This window comes from Haemaphysalis longicornis, unplaced genomic scaffold (assembly GCF_048455015.1).
Source record: "Haemaphysalis longicornis isolate Haplotype H1 unplaced genomic scaffold, Haemaphysalis longicornis Haplotype H1 scaffold_3, whole genome shotgun sequence".
NCBI classification, from domain to species: Eukaryota; Metazoa; Arthropoda; class Arachnida; order Ixodida; family Ixodidae; genus Haemaphysalis; species Haemaphysalis longicornis.
In genome coordinates this window covers 152,118,477-152,138,326 of record NW_027526335.1, presented here as the reverse complement: position 1 = coordinate 152,138,326, position 19,850 = coordinate 152,118,477, and the positions used below count along the sequence as shown (strand labels likewise).

Genomic DNA, 19,850 nt, shown 5'->3' with positions numbered 1-19,850 from the left:
GCCGACGCGTCCGCCGATGGCAGTAGGCACCGTCACGCAGGAACGCTGGGTAACCGTTCGTCGCACTTTCTACACTGTGCTCCGTGAGTTAAAACCTTCTCCCCCTTCTCAGCGGCGTTGGGAGTTTCTTGTCGCGTGCGCCACGAAGAAACTGTTGGTAGTAAGGTTTGCTTTAAAAATGTAAACATGTAAAGGTGGCATGCTATATGGCGGAAATTCGCTTAATAAGTGTAATTTTGGACTTTCTCAGCAACCACGTCACTATTCAAGGCGGGAACGTCGGATGACGACAAGCAACTGCCTAACGCGCACAGATAAAAAGAGTTTGGCTTACCACGACCGCACCAGAGGCGTGCAGTAAAGCGAGAGATTCAAGTGAAGCAACAACGTGTAAGTTTAGTATGAACGAAACGAAGGAGAAGGGTTCCTACCAAAAAATTGGAGCACGAACCAAACAATGAGATAACCAGAATTTTCTACAAAACATCGCAGCACAAAGCAACAAATGAGATAACCGGAATGGTAGACACGCTGTCGCTAATTTAGAAAAAACAGGACAGTATAACAAGTGGGCTAAGTTTATGAAAATCAAGAACTGTAACATAAGAACTGTGGAAAACATGAAGGTCATGTAAATGTAAAAAAAAACGAGAAAAATGAGCAGTAACTAATACACTTTAGATCCGAATAGCAGAAGGTTTACATGCACAAAATCGAAACTAGACTTATGCTTGGACATGAGGGTGGCGGAACCAGCGTTGCAGTGTTTCTCTGGAGAGCGAAATCTAATAGCAAGACAGCTAGTTGTGACCGAGAGGCTGAGCCCACAGCTTGTAGTTTGGGGCTCACTCATCGCGGCACGAGCCTTCTCCCTCGTTCAGTCTATTATCGGGTGCGTGACGTGGGTGACACGCAGAATAAGTCATTTTCCTCGTTTCGTTCCACGATGAGCTTAATTTCTGGGTTCCCCCTAGGCCTTGGCTCAACAAGGGCTTGTGAAGAACACGTGCCCAGTCAAAAAATACAGCAGAAAATACGACAGGGTTATCTTGTAATGGAATGGGACATTCTGTCGTAGGTACAACAGAGATGTCTGTTGTGCGACAAACATTCCGTAGCTCTTCAACACAGATTCCTGTAGCACAACAGACCATCCTGTAGTCCCAACAGAGATCCCTGTTATACAACAGATATTCCTGCTGTGCAACAGACATTTCTGTTCTGCGACAGCAGGTTTTGTTGGTTTTTTCGACTTTGTGGAACGAGCGTTTTGTCTGTTGTTGCCAAGGCCCTGTCCAAAGACAGTGTCTGGTTGCAGTCCACTGCCTCAGCTAAGTCTGTTGCACATAGCGATTATAGGGAGCGTCAGACACACAATTTTTCCGCAGTCAAGGTCACAATGTCTTCGCTATCGATGGTTGGGGTCCCAGATTAGGCAGCACGCACAATGTCGGCTTACCTGGTGGCTTAACCGGAAATGGCCGCATGCACTCGTTTCCATATTTCTTCTGCCTGCCCTTGGCCAGAGCTCTCACACACCTAACGTCACCGTGTGGTATCTGTGCAATGGAATAACTGTGCAGCTGCGTTCAGTTTTTGCATTATTGGGTGAAATAATCGTCAGAATATTTATGTTTGTCATAATGCAACAATACGTACAATGTAGATGTGGCACTAAGGTCAGTGTTCTGTTTCAGTATAAGCCGATATATACCCGTTTCAGCGCACTCTCAGAATCTGTGTGTACCCATTTCAGGGCGAGCCTTCTCTTTTTTCTACCCCCCACTTACACGCCTATCTGTTATCGCGTTCTTGTATTTTTTATCCCTGTTGTCACGAAAGGAATTCCGCAATGTCTTAAATAGAACTTCTGCACAATCAGCGCATTCGAATGTTTTTTTGCCTTAGTGTGGCTGCTTCACTCCTCGTGCATCCTCAACTAATCATGAAATATCTTGTTTCTTTGTCTACACGTACTTTTAGTGTATTTTTTGTTTTTACTTTTCGTTGCTTTTTTACATGCCCACTGTTTGAAACATCTTTATTATTGCGCTGCCCCCCCCCCCCCCCCCCATTCATTTTATGATACCCTCAAAAAGGCCCTTAAAAGAATAATAAATCATGATGATGCACTAACTTCAGTGTTGCGAAAAATCTTTAATGTTATTCTTTGAATGAATATACGGTTTAATGCGCCGAAAATACACAGGCAATGACGCGCGTGGTAGTGGAGGGCTCCGGATTAATTTTGACCACCTGGGGATCTTTAAAGTGCGCCAAAATCTCGAACACACGGGGGGTTTCGCTTTTCGCCTCCATCAGAAAAGCGGCCGCCGCAGCCCGAAATCCAACCCGCGTCCTTGGCCTCAGCAGCACATTAATGTTATTCTCCCCTCTTTTGTTGTTTCATCCCAGGAAACGGTAACGGACCGGTGAAGACCCTGCGCTTCGAGAACGGGGCACACCACGTCTTCACGCGCTGCGCTGAAGTCATCAACGAAGAGATTCTCAACCTGCTGAAGAGCACCACCGAGCCGTGACGTCCCTATAGTGGAACAACGACTCGCGCATACCGTACCTATGGGGACCCACGGGGGAGAAAACTGGCTGTGGACTGTTCCTTCCTGGGGCCTTGTGCTTGGCACCACTGCAATGTCTTTTACACTCCTGATGAGTCTCGAGCATATTCTATTGGATTCCCACCTTCCTTGTTCATAGCTGAGTGCAGTATGCGAGGATGTGATGCTGAGTAATGGCTGTTACAGTCGGTCGGCTTTACCTCACTCGCACACGCTGACGTTCTGCACCAGCACTTTATCCCAGACATCTGTCAAACTTTTGTTTTTCGGACTTCTAAAGAGACGTCCATAAAGTTGATGTGGCCAGCCGGAAAAGGCTTTCAAGTGTTGTGACCAGAGAACTTTAACGAAGAACCCCCAACTATCTTCCCCGACGCTGTTCGTTGCTTCCACATACGGGCCCTAAATGGAGTGATATTGTATGTTCTGGCTTGAAGTTCTTGTTTTGCGATGTTTAGAGATTATATTTTTATAGCCGTGGCTGCAACTGGTTTTGCAGAGCTTGCCTATAACTTAATGCGAACAAAACGAAAGGTGCACGGTTGATTTGAAGCAGGTGAATTTGTTTTATTTTCTCATAGCTTAAGTGGCTTTGCTGTGAAGGCACAATCGCTAGCAAGTAGGGTAGCTCCTATGGATAGTCGGTGCGTGCATCGCTATTCCTCTAAATGTGGATTACTTGTTAGCGCAGAGTGCGGACTCGGACGGCCTTGCAAAGAGCGCTTATGTTATGTCAGCTCAGGAGCTTCAGCAACCATTGCATGCTTCACTATGACTCGCTGTCACTGCTGTTCTGTATTGACTGATGCTTGATGACTGTCTGTGCCGTATTTTACCTGTTCATATAATAAAAGGCTTCAAATCGTGCAACATACTCGGAGATGCTTTTGCGTCGTAGTTTTGTTTGTGGCACTGCGGGGAAGAATCGCCAGTTCACATGTAAAGCGCCACAAGTGTGCGCTGCATCATTCCGCGTATCTACAGTAAATACATAAGCTCCCCCACCCGGCGTGTTTCGAGGAAAGTGAACAAGACAGCTGCTAATGTCTGTCAACTGTTAAAGTATACACCCTGAAGGAGCAACGAAATAAATTCAGGCTCCCTTTACGTAGGCGGCCTATAGGCATGCAAGGCACCATTCTAGTTTTGCCATTTCGACCAGACTGCAGCGAAGGTTTTTGTAACGTTGTCGAATGCCCTAAAACAGTGCATCACACCCCTTTTATTCCAACGGCATGGCGTTTGCCGGAATGATCAATTATTGCATGAAGTCTAAATTGGCTAAAGATTCTACTTCTCAGGTAAAGGTAAGCTTTAGTCTGAACCCCTGATCAGTTTGAGGATTTGTTCAGGCCTAATCTAGCCTTCAAACACGTTACAAACAACGTAATTGAAACTCTGACGCTGTATGCATAAAGGGATGGTGTGCCTTAAGCTCTCGCTTGTGAAACGGTTCATGAACAGTGGAGGGAAAGGGCAAGTATGCTACTCCCTGATGTTAGCCTTACGCGGTGCTTTCAGCTCTAACGGCGTCAGTCGGTGCCCACATCTCGGCGTACGACAAGTATCACGTTGCATAGATGTCGTAAGGATTAACTAAACGTTGCCTAACATTAGGCATGAACTTAGGTGGACTTCAGACCCCACTTTACATACTGAGGTCTACTTGACGTTTGCCAACCGGTACCCATAATAAAAAAGGTACTGTTTGTGCTCATGCATTGTACCTCCAGGTGCAAGTACCTGTTGACGGAAGACGTGGAACGTTAGGCCTAAGCTCCGGCTCAATCACTGCAGTTGCTGCTATTCTAGCAAAGCGGTGCATACAGATTGAGCTGCATATGCACACAATAGGGTACTTTGTGAACACAAAGCATGCTGCTGAACCACGCGTTCTATGGTCGCTGCTTAAGCCTGCATGAAGCAGTCAATAAACAGATCAGTCAATTAAAGTGCAGAAACTAGGATGGTTGGCCCCCAAAAAACCTGTGCCGCTAATCTGAGCCCTGTTTGCGTAATCTGAAGAGCAGCAGTGTTACGTTCTCACAGAGTAGCACGTATCCCCAATGGAGTATTGACAACACCTTATTAGAAGGAATAAACGCGGCTTTCCTGCAGTATTCTGTCTGGCGCAGCCTAACTTTTGTTAATTTTATTTATTAGATGTCGTTTCCTTTGTCATATTCAGCTGATTTTCAATGCGAAGTAGCCTTAGGAGATACTATGATGGCGCCCCTAGCCGGCAAACACGCCGTTTGATAGACGGGGAAACATCAGGGCGCGATGGTTTAAATATTTATCAAATATTAGTACGCGCCATGGGGTATGTCGTTATTTAAAATCATAACCCCTTGCAAAGATTTTTCTGAGTACTTTAGCTGTATTTTGTGAAAAACAAAACTGCACTTACCCGTCTTTTTAAAGACCTTCTACGAGAGCCTCCGCGCTCAGCCATGGGGATAAATTCTAACGTTGTTCAGTTTGAAATAACAACGCTTTGGCAACTCGCTCGTCACTATTCCAGCCATGAAGAGAATTTGTTAACAAGAAGAAAACGCGAGGAATATTGAGACTTTCAAATTTCACACTGCATGTGTCTTGTTGTGCCAGAGCGCTCGTCCCAAATTCGTTGCACGGGGTGATGCGCCAATAGCGGGGCCGGTTCACGCCTCGTCCAAAGCAGACCGAACCGCCCGCGGCCGACAGGCTCAAACATGCAGCGTCGCAGAGACGCCTCTCCTTTTGCGTCGCGGCGGCTCGGCTGACGCAACCGCTTCGCTTCCATTCGTCGGATTTCAAACCTCGGCCAGCGAGAATTGTGATTGGAGCGATTCAAACTTATCGGGATCAAAACGGACTTCCGGGGGTATAAAAACCCGCCCAGAGGCACTTATCAGCGGCATTCTGCAGCGGCGTTCTTCGGCGGCACTTTTCGCAGGCACCGAGTGGAGAGATGCTGTCGCCTTTGTCCGAGCGATGTAACGTTATTACCCTTGTACATACTGTATGTAAATGTTGCTTCAGCTTTTCGTCGGCTCGGGAACTTCATCGCTCTGCTCTGCGCCGCGTCGACAGCGGACGGAGCAAAGCAACGTCGCTACACCGGTGACTGCGCTCGGATGGCCAGTCGCAACATTGGTGGCTGCGGTGAGAGGGTCCAGTCCCAACAGCGGTGACAGCGTCGGGATGGCTGATTCCCAACATTGGTGACAGGCTGGATGCGAGTCACAACATTGGTGACTGCGGTGGGATGCCCAGCCCCAACAGTCTTCAGTGATGCGACAGAGGGAGCAGTAAGCAAATAGCCACCAGTTGGCTAACTACACGTTAGTATTCAAGTGGTTCGACGAAAACGGAACTAGAGGGCCGACTACAGTCGCACAGTCGTGTTTCTTGGCGATGCCTTTAATCGGCGGCCGCCAACCGCACAAGATTCTGTGACGTCATAATGACCTCACCAGGCAGTGGCTGGGGCGCTGCTTCATGTTTATTCCTTAATATTGCGGCGAACCATGCATTGTGTTTATTTGTGTTTTGCTTTTACCGCCCGGCTGCGCCGGTCTGTGTTATCTCTGGGCCAAGCGAAGCGCGTGTTCCATTCTTTCTTTCTGTGCCGCATGTGTTATCTGTTCTGATAGGGAGAGCATTCCCATCTAACGTGAACAGCCCAGAATAATCTTCTTGAATTTACAATGTTCTAGATGTGAATCGACGGTTCGAGAACCACGCGCGCCGAAAGATAAAAAGCCTGCAGAGCAGACGCTGGGGTACTCGACTCGCCGTAGCTCGCATGCGTTCGTCACTTTGTTGACTGCTGCTTCGCCGCCTCTGTATTTTTTTAGTTGTTAGAGGAGCACAAGTTCGCTCCAATAACCGTGTTTTCCTCGAAGACAACTGCGTCGTCTGTGGCTTCGTGACAATATTTCGATTATTTGCTTGACGTTTGGGATAAAATTGGCGTGGTTGTTCCGGGACAAAGCAGTCTTTTTACTTAACCGAACATCTATTTTCTCTTTGTGGTACCTTTCAAGGGGCCACGCCGACAAGCCTGGGTCATTCGAAAAATTGCCCTGTTAGAATCATACTGACAAAACATCTAACGTAAGCTTCACTCAAATAAGCTGTATAATAAGGACAAAAGGGAATGGCCATGCAACTCATTAGCTCATTTCCCGCACTAGAGCTTATGACTTAATATGCACGGCTGTACGATTGGCTGAGGGCGGCAAAAGGAAACGCAAGTTAGGCAGGGCTTATAAGCTTGCAGAACAAGCATTTTCGCTCAAATGTAATGCATGTTCAATTTACAGCAGTAAGAATGGTAGGGTAAACAGAGAAAGTTAGGATAATACACTTAAACAGAGAAGTACTGATGCGAACTCCACTTTGTACTGGGCATACTGTGCTTGTTTTAGCTGCACAGCAGTCCGCCGCTTTGGATTTGTCTTACACGACAGTGGCCGGTTGGCATACCCCATTTTCTCACGGAACGATTACTTCCGTATTACTTTCTACCGCAACAAAAACAAGCCAGGTGCAAATACAGTCAAAGACAAAGCCAGGGCGCACAACGGTCCGCGGCTCAGTTTGGTAGAGCCATTTGAGAGGAGTGACGGTAAGCAAGGCTGCATAGCTATATAATGGCGCACTGGAAGTTGGTTTGAACACCCGCCCTTGTGCTACATGGCAGACGTCGCGAAAACGCACGATTTGGCGGGAGAATCAAAATTTTCACATAAATGAATTAATTGCTTCGTGAATACGGCATCGTTTGCTGTCGGAAAAGTGCTAGGGGCACTGTAAATCACAAAATCTTTCGAATAAAACAAACTTGTATTTTGTCTGCATGGTACCGTTAAGGTGGTATCTATGCAGGCGCGTAGAACGACTCCTTAAAAAAGACTTACAGAAAACAAAAATGGCCCCGTATCTGCTCACTTCGCTCTGCTGGACCTCCTCTCCGTCTTCAACAGTAAGCAGCGAATTCTTCGCTGAAAGCGCACACATATTAGTAAAACTACGTATAAAAGATACAAAGGTAGAAATTTCTTTAACCCTGAATGGCATTGCTCAGAAGATTTTTTCACAGCCTCCAGCTGCCACATATCAGATATGTACCGGAAATCCGCAGTCGAAAATCAACGATAATTTTGTTCACTAGCGGTGGACCTAGTCACACAAGGAAGGTGTAGAGGGAGGATTTAAAGCCAGGCGTAGTTCACAGATGGTGATAAAATATGCTCGAAGGAGGAATACGAACATGTAAATAATTAAAGCAATAATAAATAATTATAAATTTGTTTTCCACGACATTAGCATTCCAATTATAATATATATTATCGCTTCGCAACGTACTGCGTTCCTGCCATCAGCTGTTCCAATATTGCGTGTTTGATGACATATTTCATTGTCAACTTTTCGAATGAATATATCTGATCAGAAATCTGTGTCATAACTTTTATATTTTTTGGAAGGTTGGGTGGGTAGTTTTGCTTTCATTGACTTTGTTTTACAGGTAGAAGCATGGAACTCAAACCTGTATTTAAAACCGTAATTTAAACTTTGTTGTTAAACTTAGTTGCGCTTTCTGTCAAAAATTATGTCCGCCTGGCCCTAGAACAATATTCAAAGGCGCTATTCGAATACTAGTTTTAACTTTCCATGAGAAGTTTAATATCGTTGCGGATGAAGGAAAAACAGACTGGGAATATGAATTAACGTTTTGTACATTTTGGACATGGAGAACTGACGCACTGTGGGCAGTGCAGTTGGTGAGTAGTTAAAGGGAAAGCCAACCGCTTTTTGTGGAGTCCATGTTGTCTAGCTCATATTAAAGCTAGTGAAAGCAAATATAGTAGGGCAATTACAAGGAATTTTTAAATAAATTAAAAAAAAAAAACATTTGCAACGAAAGGAGCAGACAGGCAGCCATTTTTTTAGCAGCCGACGTGCAGGCTCCTCCTACGACTGTCGAGTGGGGCTGGTCGGCCCGCTCGAACCCTTGCGCGAACTGCCCGGCGGCAGGGCTCCTCGCGTCGGCCGTGTCCGCGTCGGCACGTCAGTTTTAAAGACGATGGTCTTACTTGGGCTACTTAAACCCAGAAATTTTGGTCTGTCTATCTGTCTGTCTGTCTGTCTGTAACTTGATTCAGCCACCCGGCCCAAGTGAAACGAATAACCTTATATACTCACAGCCGAATCTAAACGTCTAAGTCCGGTTTATATTTTCATACTTGTCAAGATCGTTTGAAAGAACAAGACATTACGCAAATTTAAGACAGAAAATTAATACACAGGGGATATTACAGTGTTCTTTTATAAAAAAAATCATAGATGCGTGATTTTTGAGAAATGAAATACTATATCCCCTGCAGAAAAAAATTCACACTGTCGCCTGCTGTCGGCCGCGCCACTATAGCTTCTGGCGGCATTTTAAGAAATCAAGCGGCTACAGTTACGAAAGGTTCCACTTGATAGGTTTCACGTTCTGCTTGGAACACACGTGGACTAGGCCAACGCGGTACTATAAACATGAAAGTAGGGCGCCTCGATTCACGCGCGTCTCCGCCGTACGGCATCACTGGCATCGAAACACCCGTGGAACCCGGCCTGGAGCAGTGGAACGCGGTAAATTTAAATTGACTTGAGCAAACCTTTAGCGTGTTTACCTTGGGAGGAGCGCGACGCAAGAGGAACAACATGAGAGGAGAGCGGGAAACCGAAGGGAGGCATTTACTTGGCAAATGTCGACAAAGACTATTGTCTTCTGTCGTCATTTGCAACGAAAGGAGAAGATACGCGGCCAATTTTTAAAACGGGGGAAACGAGCGTGAAAACCAGACAGGGGGGGTGTTCCAAACACAACATTCTCGCTCGCGACAGTAATTAAAGATTGCCACCGACGACTAGCGGCCCGATAGCGTTTCTGCATGCGGCGCTGTCACGGCGAACTGGTCCCCCCGAGGTCGGAGAAAAGGCTTAGCATCGCCGCAGTTATTCAGACACAGCATTAGGAGGCTGCGCTGACGAAGATTACCAGCGCAATCTTTCACTGCACTATCCCCCCTCTTTCACGCATTTATTAACTGATATAAGCAATAGTCACGCTCGGGTGGGCGGTGACAAGTTTTAGCTGCTGCTGTGTATGCCGTAGAGATGCGTCGCTCAGGAGCGAGCCGGATGTTTTGAGCCGCTCTTTTTGAAGAGCGGGTGAGCCGTGGCTCATTAAAAGTGAGCGGCGGTTCTTTTGGAGAGAGGGAGCCCCTTCTCGCCAGCTCAGTGATCCGTGTCGAGCGGAGCGAGCCAAAGCAGAGCCAATCATGGAGGAAGCAGAGCCAACTGAGCCGAAGAGCCGGGTCAAATGAGCCGGCTCTGATGATGATGATTATTAATATTAGCGGCTTCCCCTTTGTAACGGGGGGCCTTGCACAGCGACCTTAGTCTTTACGCCACTGTAGAATCACCTCGCCAAAAAAAACTATGTAATTTGTGTGCTAGTCTAACATCTTTGTTCGCATGTATTCCCAGATGGTTCCCTTCTCTATTCCCACCAACATTCTAACCTTCTTTTACTGACCTCTACTGCTGTCCAATTCACTTTTCCGTTAACATTAAAGCTAAGTGCTTCCGGAAGCTGGATGGCTCCCTCACTGAGGACTGGACGGATACCTTTGCACTGGATCCGTTACGGTTTCTGGCTCCCTGCCGCATCCTGCGCACAGTTCTTCCTGTACGGCTCGCGGATAAGCGTTTTTGTCCGCAAGCAACCCGCCCGGACTTCAAAAAGCAATGCAATCCCTTTGGTATTATCTAAGAATTTTTCCCTTGTGATCTCCTGCTTCCCGATCCTGTGGATATCTAAGGACTTATTCGCGTCCATCCTCTTTTCCCAGGTCGTTGTCTCTGATTCTTTCACTTCATTTTTTATTGCCTTGGTAGTTTCCCCTGCACTTCCAGGTTTCATGTACTTATTCCTGAGCCTTCTGGTTCTTTTCCTCTACTGTGTGTCCACGCTTTTCATGTAAAGATACCTAACACTTTGGCCGCCCATCTCTGGTCATCAATATATCTAAGTCGTTCTTGAAAACATATTTTGCTCTGTGCTTCTCTCATTTCGAAGGAGGCCCATCCCATGCCTCCCTGCACTGCCTCATTTGTTGTTTTACTGTGCGCTCCTAATGCCAATCGACCTACCGCCCTCTGATTTATTCTAGCCCTGATTGAATCTCTGATTTGACACACACTTCTGCGTTTGAAAAGGTGAGGGCTGGTACCATTACTCCCTTCCAGATTCATCTCACTACTTCATATCTGTTACATCCCCACAGTGCTCTGTGCTTCATGATAGACGCGTTTCTTTTGCCTTTCATTCTTAAATGCTCCTCACTAATTGTTAGATACGCCTGACCTTCATTCATCCATATGCCCAGATATTTGTATTCCGTTACCCACGGTATTGCTGCTTGTTGAACGAATACCGATTCGTTACGGGCGTCGTCATTAAAAACCAGAACTCCCGAATTTGCTGTGCTAAACTCTAATCCCAGTTTAGTGGCTTCTTACTCGCATATTACTGTGAGCTGTTGCAGACACTGTTTGCTATCTGCTAGTAATACTATGTCATCTGCATATATCAGTCTCGGGATGTGTTGTTCCACTTTCGGCGCACGATAAAGACCCCCAGGTGGTCAAAATTAATCCGGAGCCCTCCACTACGGCGCGCCTCATCGCCTGCGTTGAGGCGCGCCGTAGTGGAGGGCTCCGTTGAGGCGCGTTGAGGCGCGTTAAACCTCCCAATCAATCAATCAATGTTGTTCCACTTCCTGTCTTTTGTGGCTATGACACAGATTGAAACCTGTTTTACTGCATTCAAGATTTCTTTCTAGTCATGCCATGTGCAGCATGAACAGCAATGGCGACAGAGGACAACCCTGCTTTAAACCTCTATTTGTGCCTACCGGTTCCGTGCACTTTAGGTCCTCCCAGTTAATTTGCACCTCGCTCTCATTGTAAATTCCCTGCAGAAGCTGTATTTGGGCGAGTTTCGCGCCATCTATTATCGGCGCGAGAAAGCAACTGCCCTTCCCGGATAGGTGGGGCCAATGTTTTTAGATTAGGTCAGTTGGCAAAGAGCGCGGCCTTCCAGTACCGCGGCGCGGGCCGGTGATACCGCCGACCAGGCGATGGCGCTGCGGTAGCGTTGATTTTAGAACCACTGGATCAGGTTTCAGAGTACCGGCGCTCTTTTCAGTCATTGTTGTATGCCGCCGACAGCGTCCATTGGTGGAATCGCGTCACGTGACATTTGGTTACCTCGGAAGACCCATGGGCGCCTTCCGAGGTAACCAAACCAAGGCGTAGGTGCACCGTTTTCTCCATGAGCTTACCGACACATCTCACTAGAGTAATTGGTCTGAAAGAGTTGATGTCCGTGTGTACCTTTCCGGGTTTCAGAGCAGGTACAACAAGACGCAACTTCCAGCTAGCCTCTAAACAATCTGACTCCCAGGAACGATTGAAAATGGCAAGTAGGAATGTTTTGGCCTTGTTGCCCAGATGACACAATGCTGCGTATGTAATGCCGTCAGGGCCAGGAACCGAATCTCGGTTAACCGACCGAAGCGCAGCTAAAAGTTCGACCATTGTGAAGGGAACGTCTGTGCTAGCAGCAGTACATTGTGAGGTGTCGATGCAGCGTGGACGAAGTGCTGAAGGGGTGTGTGGTGCCGAAGTGATTTTGACGCAAAATTCTTCCGCTACATTCACAACATTAACACACCGCTTGAGGTCTATAGACTCAAAGGGACGCCGCTGTGTCGGCTGTATGTGAAGGGTTCGGATCAGGCTCCATATTCGAGAAAGAGGCTTTCGAGGGTCCAGTTTGGAGCAGAATTTCTGCATTCTCGTTTGGCCAATTTTTGTAGGTTTCCTTGAATTTGCTTCTGCACACGCCTCGTCAAGTGCTCTCGATCTTACCTTTGTTTCGCTCTAGTTGCTGCCCGCGGCGCATTGGCACGTATATGTGGAGGCACATAGGAGTGATTATGTACCTACGTACATTTGTCTCGATGGTGCCTCTGGTTGCCATCGAAGGCGCGAAGTCAGCTGCATTAATTGGGGGATGTATGCTGCTGCTATTGATGAATCGGAACCATATCTCACGTCGTACGAAAATCTCCTATGCGAGATGAAACGTGTTCGGAGTTCATCTACCAAAGTTCTACAGCTGCCGAAACCGCACTCTGTGGCTGACGCTGAGTACGAAAAACTCCGCGCCTTACGTCGTAGAGCAGAACGACGGGCTCGGAAAACGAAGTCATCAGAATGCACTGAAGACATGGCTACAGAATTGCAAACGGTGGCTAACAGCCTCTCAACCACTCTCCCAACCATCGGCCTTGAGCTGGCACACAAGAAGGAAGAATTTCTTCTGGTCCACGGTTAGCTACAACCTGTTACCAACATGCATCATACTATCTACATCGGCGACACACCCATTGCCTCACACTGTGGCCATATTTGTCTACTAGGTGTTCCCCTCGCCAGCCACAACAGTGCTCGGCAATGGATAATGCAGCTGCGCGAAAACTGGAAACCGATGCTGCGCCTAATCTCTTGCCTTTCCAACAAATTCGGTGGCGCTACCCAATCGGCGTGTCTCACGCTCTCAGGGGCAGTAGCCGTCAGTCGTCTGACTTATGGAGCCCCGGCTTATGACCTCTCTTCGTCTCACAAGAAGTTCTTAGCGGTGCTTTACCGGGCCATTCTTCGTACAATCACTGTACTTCCGAGGCATACTTGCATTGATGCTCTTGAACGGGCTGCCCCGGTCCCTCTGATGGAAGAGCTCCTGGCGGAAGCCGCAAAACAACATCGGCTTCGGCGGACACTAACACAACAGGTGACTTCACTCTTTGCGTGGGACGAACGTGTACTTCCATTACTTCCGCCGGCCTCATCACCCCGTCCCCCGTAGTTAAGCCCGACTGTTACAGTTGCCCACCAACGAACCGGAATTCCGCGTTCCCGTCGTATTGCTCGTGAAAAGGTCCTTCAGCGCGTCCTTGCTGCGAAAGTGCCGGACGAGGTCGATATGTTTACGGATGCGAGCCTCTCCCCTTCCCATATGGGCCTGGCCTGGCGCTTCCCAGCTCGACCGGACCTGGACGGCTCCCTCACACGTCCGCTTCTAACTCGTCCCTCCTGGAAGCGGAACTCCAGAGCATCCTTAGTGCACTAGATCATTTGGCCTTCGCCATGGCAAACCCGCCACCTCCACGCATCCACATTCTCACACTCTCACCAAGCCCCCCAAGAGCTGCGCAAGCCCTTCACCGATCATCTATCAGTGCACAGAATCCAACATATGATTACCATTCTGGCCCGTAATAGCATTACTACCCGTTTGGCATGGGTGTCGGGTCACACGGATCCGGATGGGGGCAACCAGGCTGCACATGATGCAGCACGGGAGCGTCTTGAGCCCCCCGGGAGCCCCCCTCCCCATGCCCTCGCCTTCAACTTGATCACGCACGCCAGGCACGGAAGTGCCGTCTTTCTTCCGTTACCCATCCTGGCTACCTGGCTCTGGCTCCACCGGTACCTCGCTCTGCGGAAGTATTCGTCAGCAAAGCTAGGGCCAACGCAGATCGCACACCCCACATCACTAGAAAATGAATTCACCCAACGGGGTCTCCACCTCCTTACTGTCCCCCCTGCCGGATGACCGTATTCGCCACCCTTGCCCACCTAATCTGGCTCTGCTCCGCGTTGTACCCGCCTATCCTCACCAATGCCATGCCTCCCGATGCCTGAGAAGATGATCCTCCATTTGAAGATCCAAATTTTATCAGAGCCCTTGGGCTGTTCGGCGTAGAGAGTGGTCTGTCAAGATTAGTGTAGACTGGGGCCTACTCCGGTCGTTAAAATCCCCTAATGGTAGATCTTAACCTTAGCCTGGCATCCGCGGTCTGAAGGGAACTTCTGTGGAATCTTCATGGACGCATACTCTATTTCACTGGCCTACGCCTCCCTTCACCTTCTTTCCCTACTCCTATTTTGGCCGCATGGCCTCCCCTCGAATAATGAAGGACTGCAACAACAACAACTCGTTGTAATCTGCATACAGACCTCCACTCCTGGGAAATGTATTGATCCAAATGACGAGGAGCTTGCGATTTCTAGTAGAAATGCACTTCCTGTGCACCACCTTCTTTTCGCCCGTGATATTGCCGCTGTTTAAAAAGAATGAACCAATACCAACTTTTCAAACTGACAGTTTTAAAGAAGAAAGTGTAATCGTGGGAATGGGATGAACAAGTGCAGTTACGAATAAAAATACACCACAAAAAGCAATTTTCTGAGATACGTTGTGACTTCGATTGCTTGGAACTTCGTTTGCTTCGGTAAAAACGGTCACAGAAGTAATATGCACATGCATTTATGCTCGTTATGATGAGAAACAGAGAAAAAAAAAGAACGGCGGTATTTAAAACAAATCTGCAGGCACGTATGATTTTTTGCATCGCTGAAATCCACATAGCCTACCAGCCTCAAGCAATGCTTTTTATGAAGGCCACAATAAGTGCCTGCGTTTATGCTACTGTCTGACAGATGCCCATGTTTCCCTCCCCTCCCTTTTAAGAGGGAAAGAAAAAAACAAAAAGGGAGTGAGAACACCGCTTCCACAGCCTCAGGTAGCCACCCTCCAGTAGTAACACTTGCGGAACCGCTGCAAAATGAAACGTGCGTCGCACGCTGGTTCAGATGTTTCCCACATTGAAAACATACATATTCCAGCAAAGTTATTCCTTTTGCATCTTTACAATTCACGTAGAGCAAATAAACACCAGCAACGCAGCCCCTACAGTGCTTTCGCTGCAGTGGCAGCCCACTTGCCCCCCTGCCATATCGCTTCTTGGCGGTGCCACCAGAGGCCGCCACAGCGCAATGAAAAAGGCGGATCACCCCAGCGCGCGCGGATCCTGACGCCCGGTTGCGCGCGAGCTGAACGTGACGGCTAGTAAGTGGAACAGGTGCACCCCAGCCACAGAGAACTCTGATTCTTGAGAAGTTGTAGCGTGAAATGTCCATGAGACTCTTGCTCCCAAAGCCCGTAAGCTGACTTAAGTGCCCCGGGAAATGCATAGTTACTCAAGCTTGAGTGACACCGCTACGCTTGTCCATTGCTGAAAGGTAACCTCGTAAGTGGGGATGTAAGCGTACATGCACGAGTGATGCATCTTAGCTACGCCGAAAATCGGAGTCGCGCGTCTCTCAGCGCGCCGCGCACTAAAGCGCGCGGCAGATCGGTTTGTTGACCGCCAAGACGTCTGTCATTAAATTCTTTTAGCGCTAAATAGAAGACGGGATTTCATACCCGTCTTACGCACGCAGACATGAGTGGTAGCGTAAAAACGTTCCCTTTGCGGGCTAATTCGGCGTTTCTGTTGTGTTTGAAAGCGTGACGCGAATAGCAATCGTGACTGTATTCTTTCAGCCCAATTTATGTCTATACAGGGTGTCCCAACTATCATGCACCAAGATTTAAAAAAAGAGTAATGGCGTAACTCGAAGAAAACCTAGTGCACAACGTTTGCAGTACTGTGGAGAAGCGGACAGTAATTTTTTCTTTAATGAGACTTAACTAATTAATTGTAATTAATTATCTAACTCGAGAAGTATTGCCCTAATCACTGAAGTGTCAATGAGGTACTTGTAGGTATCCATGAAGGGCATCTAACTGCGGTATTTTCAGCGACGAACTAATTGCGTACGCATTTATTCTGACTGATAAAGAAAACCCGCGAAATATGAAAAATACCACGTGACGGCGCCTCCGCGCGCATTAGCACGCATCGTAAAGCAATGCCCTCAAACAGGCTGCCTCTGAGTTAACCAGAATGAAGTAAGCAAAAGAAAGAAAGAATAAATCGCGATCGAGTTTGTGCCTTATCTGCACACGCGCCCCGCGAATCTTCCTGTTGCTGCTCCTTCCATGCATGTCATTATCAAGGTGATGCGCTGTCTCTTCAGGCGGGTGACACGCGAAGCAGTTACTTTCAATCAACTTATTTGGGGACGCTGCTTTACAAGGCGCGCGGATGCACCGTCACGTGGTATTTTTCATATTTCGCGGGTTTTCTTTATTAGTCAGAATAAATAAATACGCAATTACTTCGTCGCTGAAAATACCGCAGTTAGATGCCCCTCGTGGGTACCTACACGTGCCTCATTGACACTTCAGGGATTAGGAAAATAATTAGTCAAGTATCATTAACGAAAAAATTACTGCCCGCTTCTCCACAGTACTGCAAACATTACGCACTAGGTTTTCTTCGATTAACGCCATTGCTCTTTTTTTTAATCTTGTGCATGATAGCTGGGACACCCTGTATTTCTCCAGTTGGTCACGCGATAATTGGTAGCAATAGTGCGGAACGCGTCATTTTCGCTTCCTTCGCTGCGGTAGGCCGGCTATCCTGTCAGGCGTAGGATCGTTTCAACGCAGTTCCATTTTAATAATGGTTTTAATACTTTTACTTGGAGACAGGCGTGCAAGACAGAAAAAGGCAAGACTGCGCAAACCAGTGAGGCTTGCGTACCCAACCTGAGACCCAGTCCTCAGATACTGTATTGCCATCTTGCACTACAATCGCTACTAAATCGATCAGTGGTTTATAAAAACCGCTGAGCACCTGTTACTAGAACAGCAGATCTGCCTCAATGCTACGTGTACGGTAAAAACAGGATTCAATATTTTCTGAGCATGATATCAGATAATAAGATTGATTTTTGATTGATTGTAGGGTTTAACGCGCCGACGCAACGCAGGCGATGAGGCGCGCCGTAGTGGAGGGCTCCGGATTAATTTTGACCACCTGGGGATCTTTATCGTGCGCCGAAATCTCGTACACACGGGCGTTTTTGCTTTATCAGATAATAAGAGGAAGATATATGTCATGACGAAAAAGGATAACCGAGAGAATAGTGAAAACGGTATGCTCGGCCAAACACAAGCCCTCTCATCACGGGAAGTAATAGATGCCGGGCCGTATTTGAGGAGATCAATGACGTGTTCTTAAATAACAACCCAACTTCCACAGATTCAGCTTCCACGCGAAATAATGGACCCGAGAGAAACATTTTTGCAGCCGCAAGTTATGCTTTGTTTTTATTGTTATAAAATTAACCGGTGCACCAAGCTAGCAGGGCACACCAAACTACCAAGCGTTCCGACCGTCCGGTAGACAAATTGTAGTTTATGGGCGTCCGCAGGACGGGAAACATAGCAGCAATTGGGGCTCAACATGAATGGGGTTCAACATGAATGAATCGTAGACTTCAGTCTTCACAGAAGACACTGTTTCCATGTCTTTCAAAGCAACACGTGCATCCCAAGTCACCACCAGATGTGTGGCGGAGCTGTTTTCGGTATTTAATATCCCCAACCCCCACCTTGTCCAGAGCCAGATCCTTGGCCACTTCCACCTCCCCATCCGGTACCTTGGCCACTTTGTGGATCACCTCCGCCACCATACCCCGAACCTTGACCGCTTCCTTGACCTTTGCCGCCACCCCAGCCAGAACCTTGGCCACTTCCTTGCCCACCTCCGCTGCCCCAACCGGAACCTTGGCCGCTTCCTTGTCCACCACCTCCACCCCAACCGGAACCTTGGCCGCTTCCTTGTCCACCACCACCACCCCAACCAGAACCTTGACCGCTTCCTTGTCCACCACCACCTCCCCACCCGGAACCTTGGCCGCTTCCTTGTCCGCCTCCGCTGCCCCAACCGGAACCTTGGCCGCTTCCTTGTCCGCCTCCGCTGCCACCACCGCAACAGCCAGAACCTTGTCCACTTCCTTGACCTTGGCCGCCACCCCAGCCAGAACCTTGTCCACTTCCTTGACCTTGGCCGCCACCCCAGCCAGAACCTTGTCCACTTCCTTGACCTTGGCCGCCACCCCAGCCAGAACCTTGTCCACTTCCTTGACCTTGGCCGCCACCCCAGCCAGAACCTTGTCCACTTCCTTGACCTTGGCCGCCACCCCAGCCAGAACCTTGTCCACTTCCTTGACCTTGGCCTCCACCCCAGCCAGAACCTTGGCCACTTCCTTGTCCACCTCCGCTGCCCCAACCGGAACCTTGGCCGCTTCCTTGTCCACCACCACCACCCCAACCGGAACCTTGGCCGCTTCCTTGTCCACCACCACCACCCCAACCAGAACCTTGACCGCTTCCTTGACCTTTGCCGCCACCCCAGCCAGAACCTTGACCGCTTCCTTGACCTTTGGGGTCACCTCCCCAGCCAGAACCTTGACCGCTTCCTTGTCCACCTCCACCTCCCCAGCCAGAGCCTTGGCCGCTTCCTTGACCTTTGCCGCCACCCCAGCCAGTACCTTGACCGGTTCCTTGTCCACCTCCGCCGCCCAAGCCAGAGCCTTGACCGCTTCCTTGTCCACCTCCTCCACCCCAGCCAGAGCCTTGACCACTGCCTTGTCCACCGCCGCTGCCCCAGCCAGATCCCTGCCCACTTCCACTGCCCCATCCGCCAGCTTTTCCGGAACCAGATCCATGACCGCCACTTGACGAATTCTGATTACTGCTGCCACTGGAGCCCCAACCCCAGCCGGAACCGCCTCCCGACGTGCCGTTGGAAAAGCTGGACCAGCCAGACCCACTCTGGCCAGATCCTGACGTTTGCCACGAACTCCCGCCGCCTCCAGGGCTCTTATCTGCGTGCCCGCCATTTCCTGCAGATGCCTTTTGGGCGCTTCCAGACCACGCAGCCCTCGGTGCCACGGTAGACAAGATGCCGTCTCTCAAGGTGCCGCGACCTCGCTCGTTCAGAGGTGCTGTAGTGGTGACAGAGACCGAGCCGGCCAGCGCCCCCGTGGGTAGGGGCGGCCGCTTGGTCTTGTGCAGAGCCATGCTTTCTGCTGGCTGAAGCCACAATGAGGTGCAGCATCCCAGCAGGAGCACAAGTAGTCGAACGGCCATTGCCTGGAGGTGCGGAGAGAAATGAATGCAGCAATGCGGTCGTTCCTCTTTTTGGTAAATGGAAAAAGTGCTACGCAAAGTGATAGCACTACCGGGAGTGTCTCAATCTTGCCGCGAACAAGAAGAGTAAAGACTGAACTAGCTGCTTTAAAGTGTTGCATGATCACGTAGAGGTTTACAACGGCGCTTTTCATACATAAAAAATCGGAGGGTAGTTTTAATCTCCCCTAGCATGAAATACCCAGCTAACTAAAACTTCGGGGATCAATTAA

At 48.7% G+C, this 19,850-nt stretch overlaps 2 protein-coding genes across 3 annotated transcripts in view; one reads left to right on the top strand and one right to left on the bottom strand.

The window, feature by feature from the left end:
* Window positions 1–3,453, top strand: part of LOC144175129 (uncharacterized) — a 101,906-nt gene extending 98,453 nt beyond the window's left edge. For both annotated transcript variants that reach the window (XM_077704209.1, XM_077704210.1), the window contains one exon: window positions 2,416–3,453. In XM_077704209.1, coding sequence (XP_077560335.1) covers window positions 2,416–2,540 — 125 coding nt within the window. In that variant the 3' untranslated portion in view covers window positions 2,541–3,453. The remainder of the gene's footprint in view (window positions 1–2,415) is intronic.
* A 14,099-nt stretch (window positions 3,454–17,552) lies between these two features.
* Window positions 17,553–19,154, bottom strand: LOC144175128 (uncharacterized). The gene is made up of 2 exons (XM_077704208.1): window positions 18,807–19,154; window positions 17,553–18,680 (listed from the first exon to the last, which is right to left on the bottom strand). Exons 1-2 carry the CDS (start codon window positions 19,152–19,154, stop codon window positions 17,922–17,924), a joined length of 1,107 nt encoding a protein of 368 aa, XP_077560334.1. The 3' UTR covers window positions 17,553–17,921.
* Window positions 19,155–19,850: the final 696 nt, after the last annotated feature.

What these genes read in the sequence shown, in the direction of transcription:
- LOC144175128 (XM_077704208.1), bottom strand. Translation starts at nt 19,154, where the DNA reads ATGGATCTGGTTCCGGAAAAGCTGGCGGATGGGGCAGTGGAAGTGGGC. An exon ending in AGGTCAAGGAAGCGGTCAAG is followed by an intron (nt 18,681 to 18,806) that starts GTTCTGGTTGGG and finishes GAAGTGGCCAAG; the next exon opens with GTTCTGGCTGGGGTGGAGGC.